The 16,788-nt window shown below is 68.9% G+C and overlaps 6 protein-coding genes and 3 non-coding genes across 14 annotated transcripts; 4 read left to right on the forward strand and 5 right to left on the reverse strand.

The window, feature by feature from the left end:
- Positions 1-27: 27 nt before the first annotated feature.
- LOC116216960 (U1 spliceosomal RNA) lies at positions 28-191 on the reverse strand. The gene has a single exon (XR_004160706.1). It is a non-coding gene; the product is annotated as a U1 spliceosomal RNA (small nuclear RNA).
- A 747-nt stretch (positions 192-938) lies between these two features.
- LOC116216962 (U1 spliceosomal RNA) lies at positions 939-1,102 on the forward strand. Its single transcript, XR_004160708.1, has one exon. It is a non-coding gene; the product is annotated as a U1 spliceosomal RNA (small nuclear RNA).
- A 1,003-nt stretch (positions 1,103-2,105) lies between these two features.
- LOC116216950 (U1 spliceosomal RNA) lies at positions 2,106-2,269 on the reverse strand. Its single transcript, XR_004160696.1, has one exon. It is a non-coding gene; the product is annotated as a U1 spliceosomal RNA (small nuclear RNA).
- Positions 2,270-2,718: 449 nt separating this feature from the next.
- Positions 2,719-4,086, reverse strand: ATRAID (all-trans retinoic acid induced differentiation factor). The gene is made up of 6 exons (XM_085218174.1): positions 3,773-4,086; positions 3,529-3,600; positions 3,350-3,421; positions 3,165-3,286; positions 2,967-3,067; positions 2,719-2,896 (listed from the first exon to the last, which is right to left on the reverse strand). The coding sequence occupies exons 1-6, from the start codon at positions 4,084-4,086 to the stop codon at positions 2,792-2,794; spliced, it is 786 nt and encodes a 261-aa protein (XP_085074300.1). The 3' UTR covers positions 2,719-2,791.
- Positions 4,087-4,095: 9 nt separating this feature from the next.
- Positions 4,096-8,601, forward strand: SLC5A6 (solute carrier family 5 member 6). 2 transcript variants are annotated; one of them, XM_085218149.1, is made up of 16 exons: positions 4,096-4,235; positions 5,303-5,797; positions 5,898-5,963; positions 6,031-6,082; positions 6,159-6,226; positions 6,302-6,456; positions 6,558-6,698; positions 6,774-6,903; positions 6,980-7,068; positions 7,149-7,261; positions 7,361-7,428; positions 7,518-7,604; positions 7,688-7,869; positions 7,949-8,052; positions 8,130-8,251; positions 8,346-8,601. In XM_085218149.1, the coding sequence occupies exons 2-16, from the start codon at positions 5,468-5,470 to the stop codon at positions 8,472-8,474; spliced, it is 1,836 nt and encodes a 611-aa protein (XP_085074275.1). In that variant the 5' UTR covers positions 4,096-4,235; positions 5,303-5,467; the 3' UTR covers positions 8,475-8,601. The 2 variants fall into 2 exon arrangements, with proteins under 2 accessions (XP_085074275.1, XP_085074274.1); XM_085218148.1 differs by having other exon boundaries at positions 4,185-4,320.
- Positions 8,602-8,798: 197 nt separating this feature from the next.
- PREB (prolactin regulatory element binding) lies at positions 8,799-10,901 on the forward strand. 2 transcript variants are annotated; one of them, XM_085218165.1, is made up of 9 exons: positions 8,802-9,004; positions 9,086-9,269; positions 9,345-9,556; positions 9,622-9,702; positions 9,778-9,902; positions 10,017-10,190; positions 10,265-10,337; positions 10,409-10,568; positions 10,645-10,901. In XM_085218165.1, exons 1-9 carry the CDS (start codon positions 8,873-8,875, stop codon positions 10,737-10,739), a joined length of 1,236 nt encoding a protein of 411 aa, XP_085074291.1. In that variant the 5' UTR covers positions 8,802-8,872; the 3' UTR covers positions 10,740-10,901. The 2 variants fall into 2 exon arrangements, with proteins under 2 accessions (XP_085074290.1, XP_085074291.1); XM_085218164.1 differs by having other exon boundaries at positions 8,799-9,004; positions 9,622-9,902.
- Positions 10,884-13,097, reverse strand: ABHD1 (abhydrolase domain containing 1). Of its 2 annotated transcripts, none has more exons than XM_085218166.1 (8): positions 12,755-13,097; positions 12,331-12,495; positions 12,219-12,264; positions 12,023-12,135; positions 11,774-11,947; positions 11,622-11,670; positions 11,368-11,533; positions 10,884-11,158 (listed from the first exon to the last, which is right to left on the reverse strand). In XM_085218166.1, the coding sequence occupies exons 1-8, from the start codon at positions 13,039-13,041 to the stop codon at positions 10,884-10,886; spliced, it is 1,275 nt and encodes a 424-aa protein (XP_085074292.1). In that variant the 5' UTR covers positions 13,042-13,097. The 2 variants fall into 2 exon arrangements, with proteins under 2 accessions (XP_085074292.1, XP_085074293.1); XM_085218167.1 differs by having other exon boundaries at positions 11,027-11,289; positions 12,755-13,095.
- A 124-nt stretch (positions 13,098-13,221) lies between these two features.
- Positions 13,222-14,950, forward strand: CGREF1 (cell growth regulator with EF-hand domain 1). Its single transcript, XM_085218175.1, has 5 exons — positions 13,222-13,458; positions 13,733-13,804; positions 13,991-14,061; positions 14,155-14,279; positions 14,364-14,950. The coding sequence occupies exons 1-5, from the start codon at positions 13,361-13,363 to the stop codon at positions 14,769-14,771; spliced, it is 774 nt and encodes a 257-aa protein (XP_085074301.1). The 5' UTR covers positions 13,222-13,360; the 3' UTR covers positions 14,772-14,950.
- On the reverse strand, positions 14,819-16,780 carry KHK (ketohexokinase). Of its 3 annotated transcripts, none has more exons than XM_085218168.1 (8): positions 16,646-16,780; positions 16,459-16,575; positions 16,220-16,354; positions 15,979-16,051; positions 15,695-15,908; positions 15,496-15,584; positions 15,226-15,383; positions 14,819-15,134 (listed from the first exon to the last, which is right to left on the reverse strand). In XM_085218168.1, exons 1-8 carry the CDS (start codon positions 16,750-16,752, stop codon positions 14,819-14,821), a joined length of 1,209 nt encoding a protein of 402 aa, XP_085074294.1. In that variant the 5' UTR covers positions 16,753-16,780. The 3 variants fall into 3 exon arrangements, with proteins under 3 accessions (XP_085074294.1, XP_085074296.1, XP_085074295.1); XM_085218169.1 differs by having other exon boundaries at positions 14,982-15,134; positions 15,762-15,908; XM_085218170.1 differs by lacking the exons at positions 15,979-16,051; positions 16,220-16,354; positions 16,459-16,575.
- Between the last annotated feature and the right edge of the window lie 8 nt (positions 16,781-16,788).

Raw genomic sequence — 16,788 nt, forward strand, 5'->3', positions numbered from 1 at the left:
CTCAATCTATCATTATACCAAATAAATCAGGGGAGAGCGCGAACGCAGTCCCCCACTACCACAAATTATGCAGTCGAGTTTCCCGCATTTGGGGAAATCGCAGGGGTCAGCACACCCGGAGTGCAGGGGATGAGCCTCGCCCTGGGAAAACCACCTGCCTGATCATGGTGTCTCCCCTGCCAGGTAAGTATGCTTTCTGCTTCCACCGCCCCGTTCCCCACGCCCCGACCATCAGCCCGCACATCACGGCGACCCACTTCCCAACCACTGCACCGTCCCACCCCACTCCGTGCCCCTCCTGCATCCCTGTGCCACGGACCACGCGGTGCTCACGGGGCTCCACGAGCATTCTGTTCCTTGTTTAGCGTGCCCCGGCATGTTGCGCGCGGAGCGATCTGCATACTGATCTGCATGGCCCCGCCCCCTCCCGCCGGACTGCCCAATAGCGCTGCTCCGAAGCATTGACCGACCGAAAGCACGCGCTTACACCCGACCCATAGCGCCCCCAACCACCGAACGGGGTAACGCAAGCAGAGGGGCGGGACGGAAGTGGAGGTGTACCGGAACTGGGACCGTACCATAGAGGTGGCGCGAGGCGACTGGATTCCGGCTGCCAGGGGCGGTGAGTGGGGGCGTGGCCAAGGAAAGCAGCGCCCCGTGAGAGCGTGTTGGGGGCGGAAAGTGGGGTGGGCAGGGCCATGCAGGTAAGTACGCAGATCAGTTATGCAGATCGCTCCGCGCGCGGCATGACGGGAGCGCACTAAACAAGGAAAGGAACGCGCGTGGAGCCACTGGGAGCAGCGTGTGCCTCCGTGCGGGAATCTTGGAAAGGGAAGCGGTGCACAGCCGCGGCACGGGGCGGGTGTCCGGGGCGTGAGTCGCCGCGCGGTGCGGGCTGGTGGCTTGGCGTGGGGAGCGGGTCGGCGGGAGCAGAAAGCATACTTACCTGGCAGGGGAGACACCATGATCAGGCAGGTGGTTTTCCCAGGGCGAGGCTCATCCCATGCACTCCGGGTGTGCTGACCCCTGCGATTTCCCCAAATGCGGGAAACTCGACTGCATAATTTGTGGTAGTGGGGGACTGCGTTCGCGCTCTCCCCTGACATCTTTGGTCTAACAACAGAATAGAGTGGGACGGGAGGGAGAAGGTGGGGTGGAGGTCGATTTCTTTGGCTGCCAGCAGAGGTCAGCTGTGACACTACCGGCAGAAGATGCTTCAGAAGGCTGAAGTGAAGATGGGCCTGCCTGGCAGGATGGGCTCCTGTCAGCAGAGCCTCCTGCTGACAAGAGGCATTCCTCAGGGATCGCTGTTGGAACCGCTGCTGTTTAACGTCTTTGTAGGCGACACGGACAGCGGGATCGAGTGCGCCCTCAGCGAGTCTGCAGGTGAGACCAAGCTGAGCGCTGCGGCTGACACCAGAGGGAAGGGATGCCGTCCAGAGGGACCAGGGCAGGCTGGAGAGGTGGGCCCGTGCCAACCTCATGGAGCTCAACAAGGCCGAGTGCAAGGTCCCGTTTGTGGCTCGGAGCAACCACAGGCGTAGACGCAGGTTGGGTGGAGAACGGCTTGAGAGCAGCCCTGAGGAGGATTTGGGGCTGTCGGTTGACGGAAGACTCAACACAGCTGGCGGTGTGTGATTGCAGCCCGGAAGGCCGACCGAATCCTGGGTTGCATCAATAGAAGTGTGACCAGCAGGGCGAGGAAGGTGATTCCGCCCCTCTGCTCTGCTCTCCTGAGACCTCGCCTGCAGCGCTGCGTCCAGTTCTGGAGCCCCCAACACGAGAAGGACGTGGAGCTGTTGGAGCAGGTCCAGAGGAGGGCCACGGAGATGATCAGAGGGCTGGAGCACCTCCGCTATGGGAACAGGCTGAGAGAGCTGGGGCTGTGCGATGTGGAGAAGAGAAGGCTCATGGCGGAGCGCACTAAACAAGGAACGGAACGCGCGTGGGGACCAGTATGACCTTCAGGAGGATCTGCTCTACGACCTTGCCAAGCACATCTTCAGCTTCTGTCGGCACTGTCAGAGCTGACCTCTGCTTACACCCAAAGAAATTGACCTCCACCCCGCCTTTTCCGTGCTATTCTGTTGTTAGACCAAAGATGTCAGGGGAGAGCGCGAACGCAGTCCCCCACTACCACAAATTATGCAGTCGAGTTTCCCGCATTTGGGGAAATCGCAGGGGTCAGCACACCCGGAGTGCAGGGGATGAGCCTCACCCTGGGAAAACCACCTGCCTGATCATGGTGTCTCCCCTGCCAGGTAAGTATGCTTTCTGCTCCCGCCGACCCGCTCCCCACGCCAAGCCACCAGCCCATACCGCACGGTGACCGCGTGACAAACTGCGCAGCTGCTCCGTCCCACTCCGCCCCTCTGGGTTCCCCACAGCGCGGCCCACGCAAATTCTACAGGGCTTCGCGCGCGTTTCGTTTCTGGCGCAGCACGCTCCTGTCATGCCGCGCGCTCAGCTCATTTGCATAGCTCCGCCCCTTTCCACTCGACCCCACGCCCACAGCGTTGGTATCCTTGCATCCCCCCTCCGGGCGGAGCATGATTTGCATAGCCCCGCCTCCATCACACCTCCGACCGCGCCCATTCCTTTCGATCCCTTCCGCTCCCGCACAGCCCGGGCGAGCCGATGCTGCAGAACCGGGCACTGTGCAGCGAATCCACCAACCCCGCACCCATGCAGCCCCAGCAGCAGAGCAGACACATAGCATCACAACCGCACACTTTATTCAGCCCGTTCCCCGCGGTCTGGTCGCATCCCACACCTCTTCTCCCGATCGTGGTCACGGCCCTGCAGCGTGCCGGCGCTGGCTGCCCCATAGTGCGAGGCTCAGTGCTGCTGTCACCGTTCCCAGCACGCTGCAGAAGAGCGGCACGGGGAAGGTATCCTATAAGGTGAGCATGGTGAGGTCACCGCTCCCTCTGAGCCATCCCACACCGCCAGCCCCCCACACCCACCTGCCGCAGACACTTGTAGCCGTGGAAGGGACTGGCACAGAGGCACTGCGAGAGGCCGGGGCCATCCGGGGCACAGGCGGCGTTCTCAGGGCACAGCGGGACTGGTGGGCAGCACAGGGTCACGGGCTGTCCTGTCTACTGCCATGCCGTGCCCCCGTGCAGGGCTATGGCTGGGGCAGGGAGAGCCCACCAACCTACCGAGCTCCTCAGAGCCGTTGCAGGGGTTCCTCTGGCCTCGGCACAGGCAGCTGCTGCCATATGTCGTCACCTCCTCCCACGCACCGCTGCCACCGGGGCATGGCACCGCCAGTGGCACCGCGCTGCAAACCGGAGCTCAGCACCAGACATGGCCCCGGGCTCCCCCACCCAACCCCAATACTCACAGTTGCTGCAGCTGCGTGAAGCCCAAGAAGGAGCCAGCAGGGAGCGCCGGCAGCGGGTTCTCTGTCAGGTCCCTAGCAATGCATCACACTGACTGCACCCCGAGGCCAGGAGTGACACCTCGGGGTGGCACGGGCAGCCGTGCACCACCCACACACCTCCCCCTTCCCTCAGCACTCACAGCACGACGGCAGCCGCAGCCTCGCTGAAGGCACTGGGGAGGGTCTGCAGGGAGCAGTTGCTGAGGTCCAACCTGGAGGGGCAGCACCGGGAGCCCCGTGTTCCCTCGTTCCGCTCCCGTACCCCTCGGCCACACTCACACCCCGTGTTCCTGACCCACACCATACCTCCCCGTGCCCGGTACCCAATATCCGTAGCGCACCCCACACCCGTTACCCCACCACCCCCGGTCCCTACATCCGTACCCCAGCAGCTGCTGCCGCCCGGATCCCCGCCCCACGCAGCAGCGGCCCCACAGCTCCGTGTCGGCCCTGGAGGCGCAGTACTGTGCCACGACGGAGCCGTTGCTCGGCGGCCCCGGACAGCTCCCGCACAGCAGCGTTGGGATTCCCCCGGCCCCGGGCGACGGCAGGAGCAGCAGCAGCAGAAGGGAGGCCGCGGCCCCGCTTCCGGCAGCCCCGCCCCGCCCCGAGGCCGCCCCCGGATGGGTTCCTCCTGGCAGCGGGGCGGGGCGCGGCGGGGCGGAACGACCGCGCGGTGCGGCCAATGGCTCAGCCATTAACGGAGCGCACAAGCCGGGCCCGCCGTGCTCTGCAGGTGCCGAAGCGCGGCGACCCGACCCCGGCGGCACCACGTGACGCGTCCCACACACGGGATTGGACGAAAGGGCGCTGACGGTATCGAGGCGCGCGGGGAGCCGGGCTGGAGGTGAGGCGATGCTCGGCTGCGTGACGTCATCGGCGTGCGCCGCGGCGCTGTTAGGCGCACGTGGGCTGAGCCGGGCAACCGCCCGGTGAGTGACGGCGGTGGTGGCGGCGCGGAGCGGGGCTGTGCGCAGCACGCAGCGCCGGAGCACGGCGCGGGGGACGTGCGGGGCCATAATGTTCCGGGGAACCGGGAGATCGGGAAACTGGAGCTCGGGCAGGGGATGAGGACCGGGAGGCGGGATAGGGGGCCCGGGGGGGATCGGTGGGGACCTTCAGGCTGCGGACAGCGGGGCGAAGGAGTAAGGAGGGAAGCGGGGTATTGGCCTGGGTCGCGGGGGCACCGGGACGCGGGGAGCAGTGTCGGCACGTAGGAACGCGGGGAGGTTGTGAGGTGACACGGGAACACAGCGGCACAGGGAGCGCAGTTATGGCCTGAGGTCACGGGGGCACCGGGACACGGGGAGCCGTGCGGGGGACATGGGGGCACCGGAGGGCAGTGCGGGGACACGGGGATACCGCGGGACGCTGCTGCCGGCACGGGACACAGGTGGGACCCAGAGTCCCGGGGGAGCAGCGCAGCGGTGGGGAACGCCGGGGCATCGGGCCAGGAATGCGGCGGGGGGAGTGAGAGGGGGATCGCCCCTTGTTGTGTCTCTGCGCGTGGTGGGTGACCTTGGACCATGCCCGCTGTGCGGGCGGGGCGGGCAGCGCTGCCCTCTCGCCTCCTTTTAGCACCGCCAACCCGCGCTCCTCGCTCCGGGCACGGCAGCGTGGGGCTAATCCAGCCGCATTCTTGCTGGGATCAGCGCCGCCCGCCCCGTCATCGCGCGGCCCCATCTGGGGGTGCGCCTGCCCAAGTGCGGGAAGAGCGGCGGGTTCAGCCCGCACGGAGCCCGACCGTCTCACGCAGAGCCCGTCCGTCCGGATCCGGCCGTGCCGGTCTTGCCGGCTGCGGGGCCGGGGTCGGCGCTGGGCGGGGCTGCCGAATTCGCTTTGGCCCAGGGTCGAGCCGCGGGGGAGCGGGGAGGGGAAGGCTGCGGTGACCCCCCCGGGTGCGTCCCCCCCCAGGTCCTTGAGACGGGCCGAGAGCTTCGGAGCGAAGGTCCCCGCGAGGACGAGCGGGGCCGGATCCACCGTCGCCACCTCCCGCAGCGCCGGGCGCTGCCGGCCAGGCCCCTCCGCCCATGAACCGGAAAAGTGGGGGTGGCGGCGGGGCGGCGGTGGACACTCGCCATGGAGTTCTCAACGGCGGACTACAGCATCTTCGTGCTGCTGCTGGTGCTGTCAGCGGCCATCGGGCTGTTCTATGCGCTGAGCGGCGGGCGGCAGCGCACGGTGCAGGAATTCCTGCTGGCCAACCGCAGCATGGGCTTTTTACCCGTTGCCCTGTCCCTGTTGGCTACCTTCCAATCTGCGGTGGCCATCCTGGGGGTGCCGGCAGAGATCTATCGCTTCGGCACCGAGTACTGGTTCCTGGGCTGCTCCTATTTCCTGGGGCTGCTCATCCCTGCGCACGTCTTCATCCCCGTCTTCTACCGCCTGCGGATCACCAGCGCCTACGAGGTGAGCGGCAAGGGGGTCCCCTGCGCCTCCTCGTGCCCCGCATTGGGGTGGGGCTGCATCCCTGACCCCATCCATTTCTTCCTTCCCCTCCCCCTTCCAGTACTTGGAGCTGCGCTTCAACAAGACCGTGCGCATCTTCGGCACCATCACCTTCATCTTCCAGATGGTGAGGGCTGGGTTTGGGGTCCCGGGGATGGGGTATGCAGGGGGGCTGCAGCGCTCTGTCCCCGCAGGTCATCTACATGGGAGTGGTGCTCTACGCTCCTGCGCTGGCACTCAATGCAGGTAAGGGCTCAGTGGGGTGGCTAGGGTAGGGATGGCGTGGTGCCCATCATCCTCATCCCTCCTTAATGGCACCCAGTGACAGGCTTTGACCTCTGGAGCGCGGTGCTCACCATCGGGCTGGTCTGCACGTTGTACACTACATTGGTGAGTGCTGTCACCGTGCCACGTGGTGTGCCCAGCCTCTAAAGGGGCAGCGATGACAGCTGTGTCCCTCTGCAGGGAGGGCTGAAAGCCGTCATCTGGACCGACGTGTTCCAGACTCTGGTCATGTTTGCGGGGCAACTGGCTGTCATCGTGGTGGGCGCACGGCGCGTGGGGGGCATGGCCCGCGTGTGGCACCTGGCTGAGCAGCAGGGCAAGATCTCCAGCATTGAGTGAGCCACAGGGCTGGGATGGGGACAGCAGCAAAGCTGGGACACGCACAGGGGAGGGGGATGGAATGCTGGCACGACCGTGACTGTACCTGACCCTGCAGCCTGGACCCCGACCCCTACGTGCGGCACACCTTCTGGACGCTGGCTTTCGGGGGGGTCTTCATGATGCTGTCGCTGTACGGCGTGAACCAGGCGCAAGTGCAGCGCTACCTGAGCTCCCGCAGCGAGAGGCAGGCGGTGCTGTGAGTGGTGTGGGGACGTGTGGGGATCCCTCACCCCCTCTCTGCCCACTTCTGACGCTCCCGTGGCCCCCACAGCTCCTGCTACGCCGTCTTCCCCTGCCAGCAGATCGTTCTGTGCCTCAGCTGCCTCACCGGCCTCGTCATGTTCGTCTATGACCGCGAGCACCCACTCGTCCCCAGTGGCACTCGCATCTCCTCCGACCAGGTGGGTGCAGTGCTCCCCCACCCCGCAGCCCTCCCCCTCCCCCCAGAGTGCCATGCTTACCCCGCGCCCCTCACAGCTGGTGCTGTACTTTGTGATGGATGTGCTGCGGGACCTGCCGGGGCTGCCTGGCCTCTTTGTCGCCTGTCTCTTCAGCGGCTCACTCAGGTGGGTGCCATAATGGGGGACGGTGGGCTGAGGGCATGGCCGAGCCCCCCTACTCCTCCCTTCCCTCTTCCTCCCCCTAGCACCATCTCCTCTGCCTTCAACTCGCTGGCGACGGTGACAGTGGAGGACCTGGTGCGGCCGCACTGCCCTGGGCTATCAGAGTCCCGTGCCACGCTGATCTCCAAGTTCCTGGGTGAGCAGGGGGAATGGGGAGGGGGGGGACAGCAGGGTCCTGGCAGGGCCCTGAACCACCTCCATCTATCCATCCATCCGTCCATCCATCCATCCCCAGCTTTCGGCTACGGGCTGCTGTGCCTGGGAATGGCCTACGTGTCTTCTATGCTGGGCCCTGTGCTGCAGGTAGGGGATGGGGTGCTGGGGACACCCCTGGCCTCTCAGTCCCTGTTTTCCTCCCTCGGCCTCAAAAAAACGGTGCCATCTCCTTGCAGGCGGCCATCAGTATCTTTGGCATGGTGGGGGGGCCGCTGCTGGGGCTCTTCTGCCTGGGGATGTTCTTCCCCTGTGCCAACCCCACGGTGAGTACCCCAGACCCCCCTTTCCGCCCCAACGGATATCCTGTCAGGTGCTGCCAAGAGGCTGAGTGCCTCTCCCCCCACAGGGCGCGGTGGTGGGGCTGCTGGCCGGGCTGGCCATGGCCTTCTGGGTGGGCATCGGCAGCCTGGTGGCCAACATGGGGGGGGCCGTCCCCCTGGCCAACAGCACCGTGGCCCCCCCGATCAACTTGACCACACCAGCCACGCTCACTACCATGCTGCTCACCTCCACAACACCCCCCCCAAGGTGAGCAACGTGGGGCTGATGGAGGTGATTTGTGAGGGTCTGGCTCGGACCCTCCCTCACCATCTCCCTTCCCCCCCAGCCCCACGGGCCTGCAGAAGTTTTACCGCCTCTCCTACATGTGGTACAGTGCCCACAACTCCACCACGGTCATCGCAGTGGGGCTCGTGGTCAGCCTGCTCACCGGTGGGTGCAAGATACGGGGCCGGGTGCTGCTCCCCTCCCCGCATCTCTCTCACCCCTATAACCCCCCCCCCCCCCAGGTCCCACGCCGCCCTCTGCTGTGGACCCCCGCACCATTTTCCCAGTGCTGCCACGGCTGCTGTGCTGCCTGCCCGCCCGCTACCGGCAGCGGCTGTGCTGCGGGGTGCGCTTCCCCACGCAGGTGAGCACCTGGCAGTGGGACGGGGGGCACCGGTGCAGTTGGGGGAAGGGCTGCCCACAGCCCCGCTGCCCCCCCACCCACCATGTGCCTGCAGGATGCCCCCCACCCATCACCCACAACCGAAAAGCACGTTCCCAACGGGCTGGCCGCCGCGCCGCGGGATGACGCCGAGGAGCAGGGCTACGGACCGCCCGCCTATGCGCTGCAGGAGACGGCCTTCTGAGCGCGACCAGGGGGGCACGGCACTACCGCAGGGCCGATGCTGCCTGGGGTTGCCGTGGGACCACAGTGCGGAGCGATGCCACGCTGTTATCTGACATTACCCACACCTCAATAAACCGTTCTGGAGAGCACCGGAGTCCTGCGGCGCCGGGGGGCGGCGGGGGTACCCACGGGGCTGCGGCCTTCTGCGGTACCGCGGGGCGCACGTGGAGACCGCGCAGGGGGCGGGGCATCGCGAGGGGGCGGGGGCGATAAGCGCGAAGTGGGCGTGGTTTAAAGCAAAGAGGGCCCGGCGGTGACGGGGCGGGCCCGGCGGTGACGGGGCGGGCCCGGCGGTGACGGGGCGGGCCCGGCGGTGACGGGGCGGGCCCGGCGGTGACGGGGCGCTCCGTTCTCGCAATGGCGCCGCGTCCGACCGAGCTGTACCGGGCGCCTTTCCCGCTCTACACCGTGCGGCTGCACCCGCGCCGCGGCCTCGCCATCACTGCTGGAGGCGGAGGAGCGGCCAAAACCGGGATCGGCAATGGCGTGGTACAGTGCTGCGCGGCTCCGGGGGGTCGGGAGGGTTGCGGGGCTCCCCAGGCGCGGGGCTGAGCGGCGGTGTCCCCGCAGCACTTCCTGCAGCTGGAGCGGATCGGGGGGCGGCTGAGCGCGTCGCTGCTGCATTGCCACGACACCGAGACCCGCGCCACCATGAGCATGGCGCTGAGCGAGGACTTCATCGCGGCGGGGCAGGACCACAGCTGCCACATCCTGCGGCTTTGCGTACGGGCGGACGGCGCGGGAGGCGGCGATGGTGAGCGGGGATGCGGGCGACGGGTGCCGGGTGCCGGGTGCGGAGCGCTCAACCGGCGGCTCTCCGTCCCCGCAGCCGCGGCGGAGAAGGGCCCGCGCAGGCGGAAGGGCGCCGGCCCCGCGGAGCGCGGTGAGACGCGGAGCAGCGGCGAAGAGGTGACGGTGGAGAGCCTGCACCGCGTGCGCACCGACTTCAGCCCCGACGCGCTGCAGAAGGCCGTGCGCTTCAGCGCCGACGGCGCGCTGCTCGTCACCGGCGGTGCCGACGGATTCCTGCGGCTCTGGGAGGTGGGAGCGGGGAGGGAGGGCCCGGGGGGGGTCACCTATCGGGGACCCGCTGACGGCCGCCGCAGTTCCCCAGCATGAAGAAGGCGCTGGAGTTCAAGGCGCACGATGGGGAGATCGAGGACATCACGCTGGGCCCCGACAATAAGGTGGGTGAGGGGCGCGGGCTGGGGGCACGAAGCCCCGCACGGTCCCGTGAGCCGCAGCCGTCGTGTGCCCCGCAGGTGGTGACGGCGGGACGGGACCTGCAGTGCCGCGTGTGGCAGCGGGACCAGCTGGTGACAGGGCTGCAATGGAACGAGAACCTGCCCGGCATCCCCAGCACCGCGTACCGCTACCAGGCCTGCCGGTGGGTGCGGGGCTGGGGGTGGCCCGGGGGCTGTGCCGTAGGACGGTGGCGGTGACCGCACGGGGCCGCCCCCTGGCAGCGCGATCGCGGCTCACCTCTGCTGCCCCGTGCCAGCTTCGGGGCGGTGGAGGACGACCGCGGAGCGCTGCGGCTCTACACGGTGCAGGTGCCCCACAAGCGAGAACGTCGCCCGCCGCCCTGCTACCTGACCAAGTGGGACGGGGGCACCTTCCTGCCGCTGCTGACACGGCCCTGCGGCTCTGAAGTCATCTCCTGCCTCTCCGTCAGGTGTGTGGGGAGGTCCCACCCCCCCCAACCCCTCCATCTGCTCCCAGCCCCGCTCACTGCCCCCTTCCCCACAGTGATTCGGGCACATTCCTGGGGCTGGGCACCGTCACCGGCTCTGTCGCTGTGCACATCGCCTTCTCGCTTCAGGTGAGTGCGGCACAGGGAGGGCACAGGGTGGGCACAGAGGGCCACCCCACCTCGTGCGTGTCCCCCTTCAGAGGTTGTACTACGTGAAGGAGGCACATGGCATTGTCGTCACCGATGTGGCCTTCGTGCCTGAGAGCGAGCATGGACGGGAGCTGTTGGCAGGGAATGAGGCAGCACTGCTCAGTGTGGCCGTGGACAGCCGCTGCAAGCTTCATCTGCTCCCTGCCCGCCGTATGTGTGTGGGGCTGGGGGGTCGGGCCACCCCCCAGGACCCCACCCCCACTCAGCCTCCTCTCCCCCACTCCAGGGTCGCTACCTGTCTGGCTGCTGCTGCTGCTGTGTGCAGCGCTCATCGTGGGTAGCATCGTGCTGCTGCAGATTGCCTTCCCTGGCTTCCTCTAGGCACCCTCCCTGCCACACTGGGGGGCGGATGGACCTGGTCCTGGGCATGCTGTGGGAGTGGGACTGCCTTGGGATGCAGCACCGGCATGGCAATGGGACACAGCGTGCCAGTGGCTGGGCTGGAGCTGCTCCTTGGCCCTACCATTAAACCCAGAATGTGAAGGTGTTGTCTGTGCCGGGGCTGTAAGGGTCTGGAGTTTCCCTGTCTGTGTACTTTACCCTCTGTGCCCCAGTGCTGGGGTGGGAGGGAGATGGGAATGGGGCTCTAGGGGTGAAAGAGGGTTCAGTAGGGATGGAAATGGGTTTATTGGGATTTGGAAGGGGGTTCATAGGGGACATCAGGTGCTGAACCCCTCCGCAGCTCCCCCTTCCTGCAGCCCCCTCAGCTCCTCTCCATGTTGGAACACGGCGGTGACAAACTGCAGGAAGAGGCGCTCCATGAGGCCGCCGTGCCGTGGCAGCAGCCCCTCCAGGAATCCGATGTGGCCACCGCACGATGTCACCAGCAGTGCCACGTGGGGCAGGTGCCAGGCGGCCGCCACGGGGATGGCTGCGAGGGGACACGTGGGTCAGCCGCCAGCCCCGCAACACCACGGGGGTGGGCACGGCCCTTCCCAGCCCCATTCACCGTGCAGGGGGGAGAAGGGGTCGTCGGCGGCGTTGAGGCAAAGCGTGGGCACGCGGATGCGGTGCAGGCTGCTGGCGGGGCTGGCGGCACGGTAATACTCCGTGCAGGAGCCGTACCCAAAGGCGAGAGCTGTGTAACGCTCATCAAACTCCCGGATGGTGCGTGCCTGGGGGCGATGGGAGGAGCAGGGGGTGGTGGGTGGCACTCGGTGCGGGGGGGGCGGGGGATGGGAGGGGCACCGGTGTGGGCGCTACCTTCAGGATGTGCTCCACGTCCACCGTGTCCCCGATCACCGCGCGGTGCCTGCAGGGACCCCAAGTCAGGGCAGGGAGTTGCCCGCTTCCCCCTGGCCTGCAGACCTGGGGTCAGGGTGGTGTGACCCCCCCCCATCCAGGTGTGCCCCCACCTGCGGATGAGGTGCCGCATCCCGGCAGCCAGGCGGCGGTTGAAGAGCCACGTGTTGAGTGGCTGCTCCAGCGACGCCGTTGTCTCCATGGAGTCCCAGCATGCAGAAATGGCCATGGCGGCCACCAGCCCCGCTGCGTGTCCTGCCTGCGCCAGGTAGTTCAGCACCTGCATCCTGCAGGGGAGAGGGCAGGGATGAAGGGGGGTCTCCTGTGCCACCCCCGGCCATCCCCCCTTCTTAGTGCCATACCCTCCCAGTGATACACCGACAGCCAGCAGCGGGGCGTGTGGGTATTGGTGGCGGATGTGTGTGATGACCGTCTCCAGGTCCTCGGTGTTGCTGGCACAGAAGGTCCTGGGGGTCTGGGGGAGGCAGAGCTATTTGGGGCCCCGATGTGCCCAGCTATAGGGCAGGGACCTGAGTAGGGGCCGGGGTGGGATCTCACCAGCAGCTCTTCACCTCGGCAACCCCGGTTGTTAAGCACGACGGCCCTACAGGGAGGAAAGCGACGTCAGCAAGGGCGGTGGGTTGACCCTCTCCCCGCCTCCAGCACTCACCTGTAGCCGGCACCGCACGCCTCTCGCACCAGGTGCAGTATGTAGGCGGCCTGACTGTTCCCCGTCAGCCCCGGCAGCAGCAGCACCGTGGGGCATTCGGCGGCGCTGCCGTCATCGGCCCAATCCAGGATGAGCTGCCCGCCGTCGGGCGTGCGGATGGCCTCACTGCGGGGCGGGGATGCAGACAGGGGAGCACTGGCCGTGGTACCACCCGTCCCGTCCTCACCCGTTCCACCCCAGGCCCATACCTACCCTCTCTTTTCCATCTTCAATCCCTGTCCTCACCTGTTCTGTCCCATCCCCCGTCCCCGTTCCCACATGTCCCATCCCCGATCCCACCCTTGGTCCCGTCCCCCCACCCCCAACCCAACCCAACCCAACCCGTCCCATCCCGTCCCGTTCCCACGACTCCGTCCCGCCCCACCTGCGATACCCGACGTGAGGTCGGCTTTGCAACAGCGCTCGGCTCACGGTCTGCAGCCGCCCCCCGCAGCACCACGCGGTGGGACGGAAAGGCTCCCGCACGGCCGGGCAGTGCCGCCGCAGGAAGGAACGAAGCCCCGGGCCGCCGGCCAGCAAAGGCGGCTGCGGGGAACGGCGCGGGGATCTCGCCCAGAGGCAGCCGAGCAGCGCGGCGGCCGCCGCCAGCAGCAGCAACAGCGGCGGCGACACCGGGAGCAGCGCGGCGCTCCGCGGCCCCTCCGCGCCCATCGCCGCCGCTGCCGGGACGGCCCGGCCCCGCCCCCTTCATGGCCCCGCCCACAGCCGGGCGGGCGTGGCGCCGGCGGCCATCTTTGTGCCGGGCAGAGCGGCGGACGCCGGTTAACCCCTGCGCTGCCGGCAGAAGTGAAGTCTGCGGGCGCGGCGAGGCGGGGCCGGCGACGTGGCCCGGGGCGGGGCGGGGGGGACACCGTCGTGTGTGCGTGCCCCGGGTAGTCTGTGTGCGGGTGGCAGTGTCGCCGTGGCCCGGAATACCTCCTCGAGTGTGCGTGCGTGGCGGCTCCACGCGTGGGTCAGCGCCGGCTGCGGGATGAGAGCCCCGCGGGCGGCCCCACCGCCACCGCCGCTGCTGCTGCTGCTGCTGCTCGGCCCCGCCGCCCGGGCGGCTCCCAGGGACGGGGTGCTGCGGTACGGGGTGCGGGAGAGGAGAGTGGCGGGACTGTGCCGGTGAAGGGTGCTGTGGTGCGGGGTGACAAGGTGCGGGGGTCACGCAGGTGCGGGGGTCATGCAGGTGCGGAATTGCAGAACGGCGCGGTTTCACGCAGGTGTGGGGCTCACAGAATTGTGGGGTTGCGCACCAGATGCTGAGGGTCGGGGCCGCGGTGCGGAGGCAGCACGGGGGCTGCGGGCCGGGCGGTGGTAAGAGGCGCCGCGGTAACCTCCCCCCATATTCCCCGTCCAGACCTGAGCTCCCCGCGGCCGTGGGGATGGATCCCGGCCCCGACCCGCTGAGCCCGGATCTCTCCGCTCTGCAGTGAGTGCCCGACCCTGGGGCCGGAGGGTATGGAGGAGGGGGTTGGAGGACGGCCGGGACACTCGGGGACCCCGTGAGTGGTTGCAGGGTAGGGGGGATGGCTTGGGTGGCCGCGGGGCTGGAGAACTGGGTCTGGCCGTGGGACGGGAGAGTGCGTGCCCCTCTCCCAGACCCCACTGTCCCCAGGTTGCTGCGTAGCGCTGTGCGGAGTTTGGGACCGCCGCAGCGGGACGCGGACGAGATGACAAGGGAGCAGGGTAAGGCCGTGCGGCGGGAGCGGGGAGAGGAGGGCGGCCGTTTTTTGGTGGGGCGAGTGAGTGTCAGCCCTACCCCTCACCTCATGCCCGCAGCTCTGCTCTTCCTCTTCGCGATGCACGACCACGACCGGAGCGGGCAGCTGGACGGACTGGAGCTGCTACAGCTGCTGGGGGCGGTGCTGACCCAGGGGGGCGCGGGGCGGCCCAGCTCCGAGGCGGTGCGTGCTGGGGTTCGCGCCCCGCGGGGTCCCTGCGCTGAGCTCCGTTCTCACTGCGTCCCCATCTATTCCCGTCCCCCGCAGGTGGCCGCCCTGGTGGACCGCGCTCTGGAGCAACGGGACCGTAGTGGGGACGGACTGCTGGACCCCCCCGAGTTGCTGCTGCCCGCCCCGGCATGGGGACCCCCGCGAGGAGGCGGCGCTGCCCTCGAGGAGAGGGCGGAGGGGCACGTTGGGGAGCAGGAGGGCATCCCCGCGGTGGGGGAGGAGACGCTGGGAGGGGACGCGGGGACGAGCAGCCCCCCAGAAGGACAGGTTCTGCGGAGGGATGGCGGCGTCCAGGCAGAGGGTCAGGGAATCCCCGAGGTCGGAGCTCCCTTGGAAGAAGACGAGACGGCGGAATCCGAGACGGTCATCGAGGACAGAGAGCCCCGGGTCGAGCCCCCCGAGGCGCCGGCATCCCCCGCCTGGGGGGATCCCGGGGAGATGTAGGCGCGAGAAGGGACTGCGGGCTGTTCCCCGCCTCATGGCTGTGGGGGCTATCGGAGCTGAGGGCCTTCCCACGCGCTTCCCCCGCCGCAGCGGGCTCGATTGCAAGGGGTGGGGGGAGTCAGGACACGCGGGTTCGCGCTGTAACGCGGGGCCGAGGAATACAGCCGTTGCTGCCCACAGTGTGAACAGAGCAGGGGGGCACACGGGGGCTCTGGGAGGAGGCGATGGCGGGGGTCGGCGAGTTTTATTGGGCGCGGGGCGGGGGGCACCGCGCAGCTCAGACGATGCCGTCGTAGCCGTGGATCCCGCACTTCTTCCCCGCGATGCGGCAGCCGAAGGTAAGAGCGTCCCGCAGGCTCTGCCCTGGGGGGGAAGCGACGGACACGGGGGAGCCGTGAGGCGCCGAGGGGAGGTGCGAGGCCGAGCCGTGCCGAACCGCCGAGGCCGTGCCCACCTCCTGACAGCGCGAAGATGACGGCGGCGTTGAAGGTGTCTCCGGCCCCCAACGTGTCCACCAGCCGCTCCGGTGGGAACGCGTCGACGTGCACCAGGGTCCCGTCCGGCTCCAGCGCGTCGGCGCCCTCCTCGGCCCACGCGCAGATCATGGTCGCGCTGCGGGGCTACAGCTGGGGCGGGGGCAGGCGGAGCCCCACCCGCGACCCACCCGCAACTGGGGCTCGCCCTACCCACCCCGCGCCGTCGCCGTCCCGTCCCCACGCCTTACCCTGGCCGCACGCGGCCCCGCAGCCCCCGCAGAGCCTCGGCCGCCGTCTCGTAGCCGAAGTGCTTGGCCAGGTCCTTGCTGATGAACACCTGCGGGGGGCGACGGGCCGGCGTTCCTCCGCGCCCCCCGGGACCCACTCGACTCTCTCGGGCCCCCCCCCTTCCGAGCCACACCCCGCGTGGCCACGCCCACTCCCCACCTGGCCCCTCCCCCAATCGGACCAATCGCCGTCGGGGCGTGGCGAGGTGGGCGTGTCCGGGCCGTACCACGTCTCCGTGCGCCAGGAGCGGCAGAAGTTCGTCCCGCGGCTTCTCCACCTCCACAGACGTGCGGATGCGCTGTGCGGGTGGCAGCGCGCTGTTGTGTCGCTCCACGCGGAGAATCATCTGCTCCTGCTCCGCTGCGTTGCGGGCCTGAAGGGGCAGGGGGCGCGGTCACGGCGAGCCACGCCCCTTTCCGAGCCCTCCCCGCACCGCCCCGCACCTCCCAGTGGATCCACTTGTACTGAGCCAGGTCGACCCGCGCGAAGTCGCGCTCGGTGACGTCGGGCAGGTTCCTGCGGGCGAAGGGCAGCCCGACGCCTCGCCTCTGCCCCGGGCACCGGGCGAAGTGCCCCGGGCGGGCGGGGAATGATTAACGGGGGCCGCCCTCCGACCGTCCCGCTGCCCTGCGGGAGCTCCGCCGATCACGGCGGGGCCGGGGATCCCGGGGGAAGGGGACCCACGTGTCGTGCAGCACGATGGTCCGCGAGCCGCTGGCGGCGCTGACCACGCAGCAGGCGCAGGGCACGTCCCCGTGGGGCTGCCAGGCGACGTGCGTCACGTCCACGCCGCGGCGCCGAAAATCCGCCACGATGAAGCTGGGGGCACATACGGGGTCGGGGGGCGACGGGGAGCAGCGTGGCTGCTGGCGCCCGGCACGGCGTCCCCCCGGTCCCCCGCCCGCCCCGCCGTCCCCACTCACTCTGCCGCGTGCCCGGGCGCCAGGGAGCCCATGAAGGCGCAGGGAGCGCCCAGCAGCGCCAGCACCGTGCACGAGTTGGAGGCGTTCCCCCCGCGCTGCCACCGCTGCGTCAGGCACCTGCGGGGCGCGGGGTCAGCGTGCGGGACGCCGAGCGGGACGCCGCGCGGGGCGCCGCGCGGGGCGATACCTCGTGTCGCTGTCCTCGGCCGGGTACGCGTCCACCACGCTGATCACGTCGAGGCACACCAGCCCCACGCACAGGATCCGCTTCTCGCCTCCCGCCTCCGCCGCCATGCCTCGATCCACGCAGCGCTCCGCTCCGCTCCGCTC

Source organism: Meleagris gallopavo, chromosome 2, assembly GCF_905368555.1.
Source record: "Meleagris gallopavo chromosome 2, MGAL_WU_HG_1.1, whole genome shotgun sequence".
In the NCBI taxonomy this organism is placed as follows: Eukaryota; Metazoa; Chordata; class Aves; order Galliformes; family Phasianidae; genus Meleagris; species Meleagris gallopavo.

Bases quoted from the DNA above. Each gene is read 5' to 3' on its own strand.
- ATRAID (XM_085218174.1), bottom strand. From the start codon at position 4,086: ATGGCTGAGCCATTGGCCGCACCGCGCGGTCGTTCCGCCCCGCCGCGC. The intron at 3,287-3,349 runs GTGAGTATTGGG...TCCGGTTTGCAG, and splicing joins TTCACGCAGCTGCAGCAACT to CGCGGTGCCACTGGCGGTGC. The intron at 2,897-2,966 runs GTGGGTGTGGGG...CTCACCTTATAG, and splicing joins GCTACAAGTGTCTGCGGCAG to GATACCTTCCCCGTGCCGCT.
- SLC5A6 (XM_085218149.1), top strand. From the start codon at position 5,468: ATGGAGTTCTCAACGGCGGACTACAGCATCTTCGTGCTGCTGCTGGTG. The intron at 6,699-6,773 runs GTGAGTGGTGTG...TGGCCCCCACAG, and splicing joins AGCGAGAGGCAGGCGGTGCT to CTCCTGCTACGCCGTCTTCC. The intron at 8,252-8,345 runs GTGAGCACCTGG...ATGTGCCTGCAG, and splicing joins GGGTGCGCTTCCCCACGCAG to GATGCCCCCCACCCATCACC.
- PREB (XM_085218164.1), top strand. From the start codon at position 8,873: ATGGCGCCGCGTCCGACCGAGCTGTACCGGGCGCCTTTCCCGCTCTAC. The intron at 9,270-9,344 runs GTGAGCGGGGAT...CCGTCCCCGCAG, and splicing joins CGGCGCGGGAGGCGGCGATG to CCGCGGCGGAGAAGGGCCCG. The intron at 9,903-10,016 runs GTGGGTGCGGGG...GCCCCGTGCCAG, and splicing joins TACCGCTACCAGGCCTGCCG to CTTCGGGGCGGTGGAGGACG.
- ABHD1 (XM_085218166.1), bottom strand. From the start codon at position 13,041: ATGGGCGCGGAGGGGCCGCGGAGCGCCGCGCTGCTCCCGGTGTCGCCG. The intron at 12,496-12,754 runs GTGGGGCGGGAC...CCCGCCCCGCAG, and splicing joins CCTCACGTCGGGTATCGCAG to TGAGGCCATCCGCACGCCCG. The intron at 12,265-12,330 runs GTGAGTGCTGGA...TCCTCCCTGTAG, and splicing joins GCGTGCGGTGCCGGCTACAG to GGCCGTCGTGCTTAACAACC.
- CGREF1 (XM_085218175.1), top strand. From the start codon at position 13,361: ATGAGAGCCCCGCGGGCGGCCCCACCGCCACCGCCGCTGCTGCTGCTG. The intron at 13,805-13,990 runs GTGAGTGCCCGA...CACTGTCCCCAG, and splicing joins CCGGATCTCTCCGCTCTGCA to GTTGCTGCGTAGCGCTGTGC. The intron at 14,280-14,363 runs GTGCGTGCTGGG...CGTCCCCCGCAG, and splicing joins GGCGGCCCAGCTCCGAGGCG to GTGGCCGCCCTGGTGGACCG.
- KHK (XM_085218168.1), bottom strand. From the start codon at position 16,752: ATGGCGGCGGAGGCGGGAGGCGAGAAGCGGATCCTGTGCGTGGGGCTG. The intron at 16,355-16,458 runs GTGAGTGGGGAC...ATGTGCCCCCAG, and splicing joins GCGCCCGGGCACGCGGCAGA to CTTCATCGTGGCGGATTTTC. The intron at 16,052-16,219 runs GTGGGTCCCCTT...CTTCGCCCGCAG, and splicing joins ACCATCGTGCTGCACGACAC to GAACCTGCCCGACGTCACCG.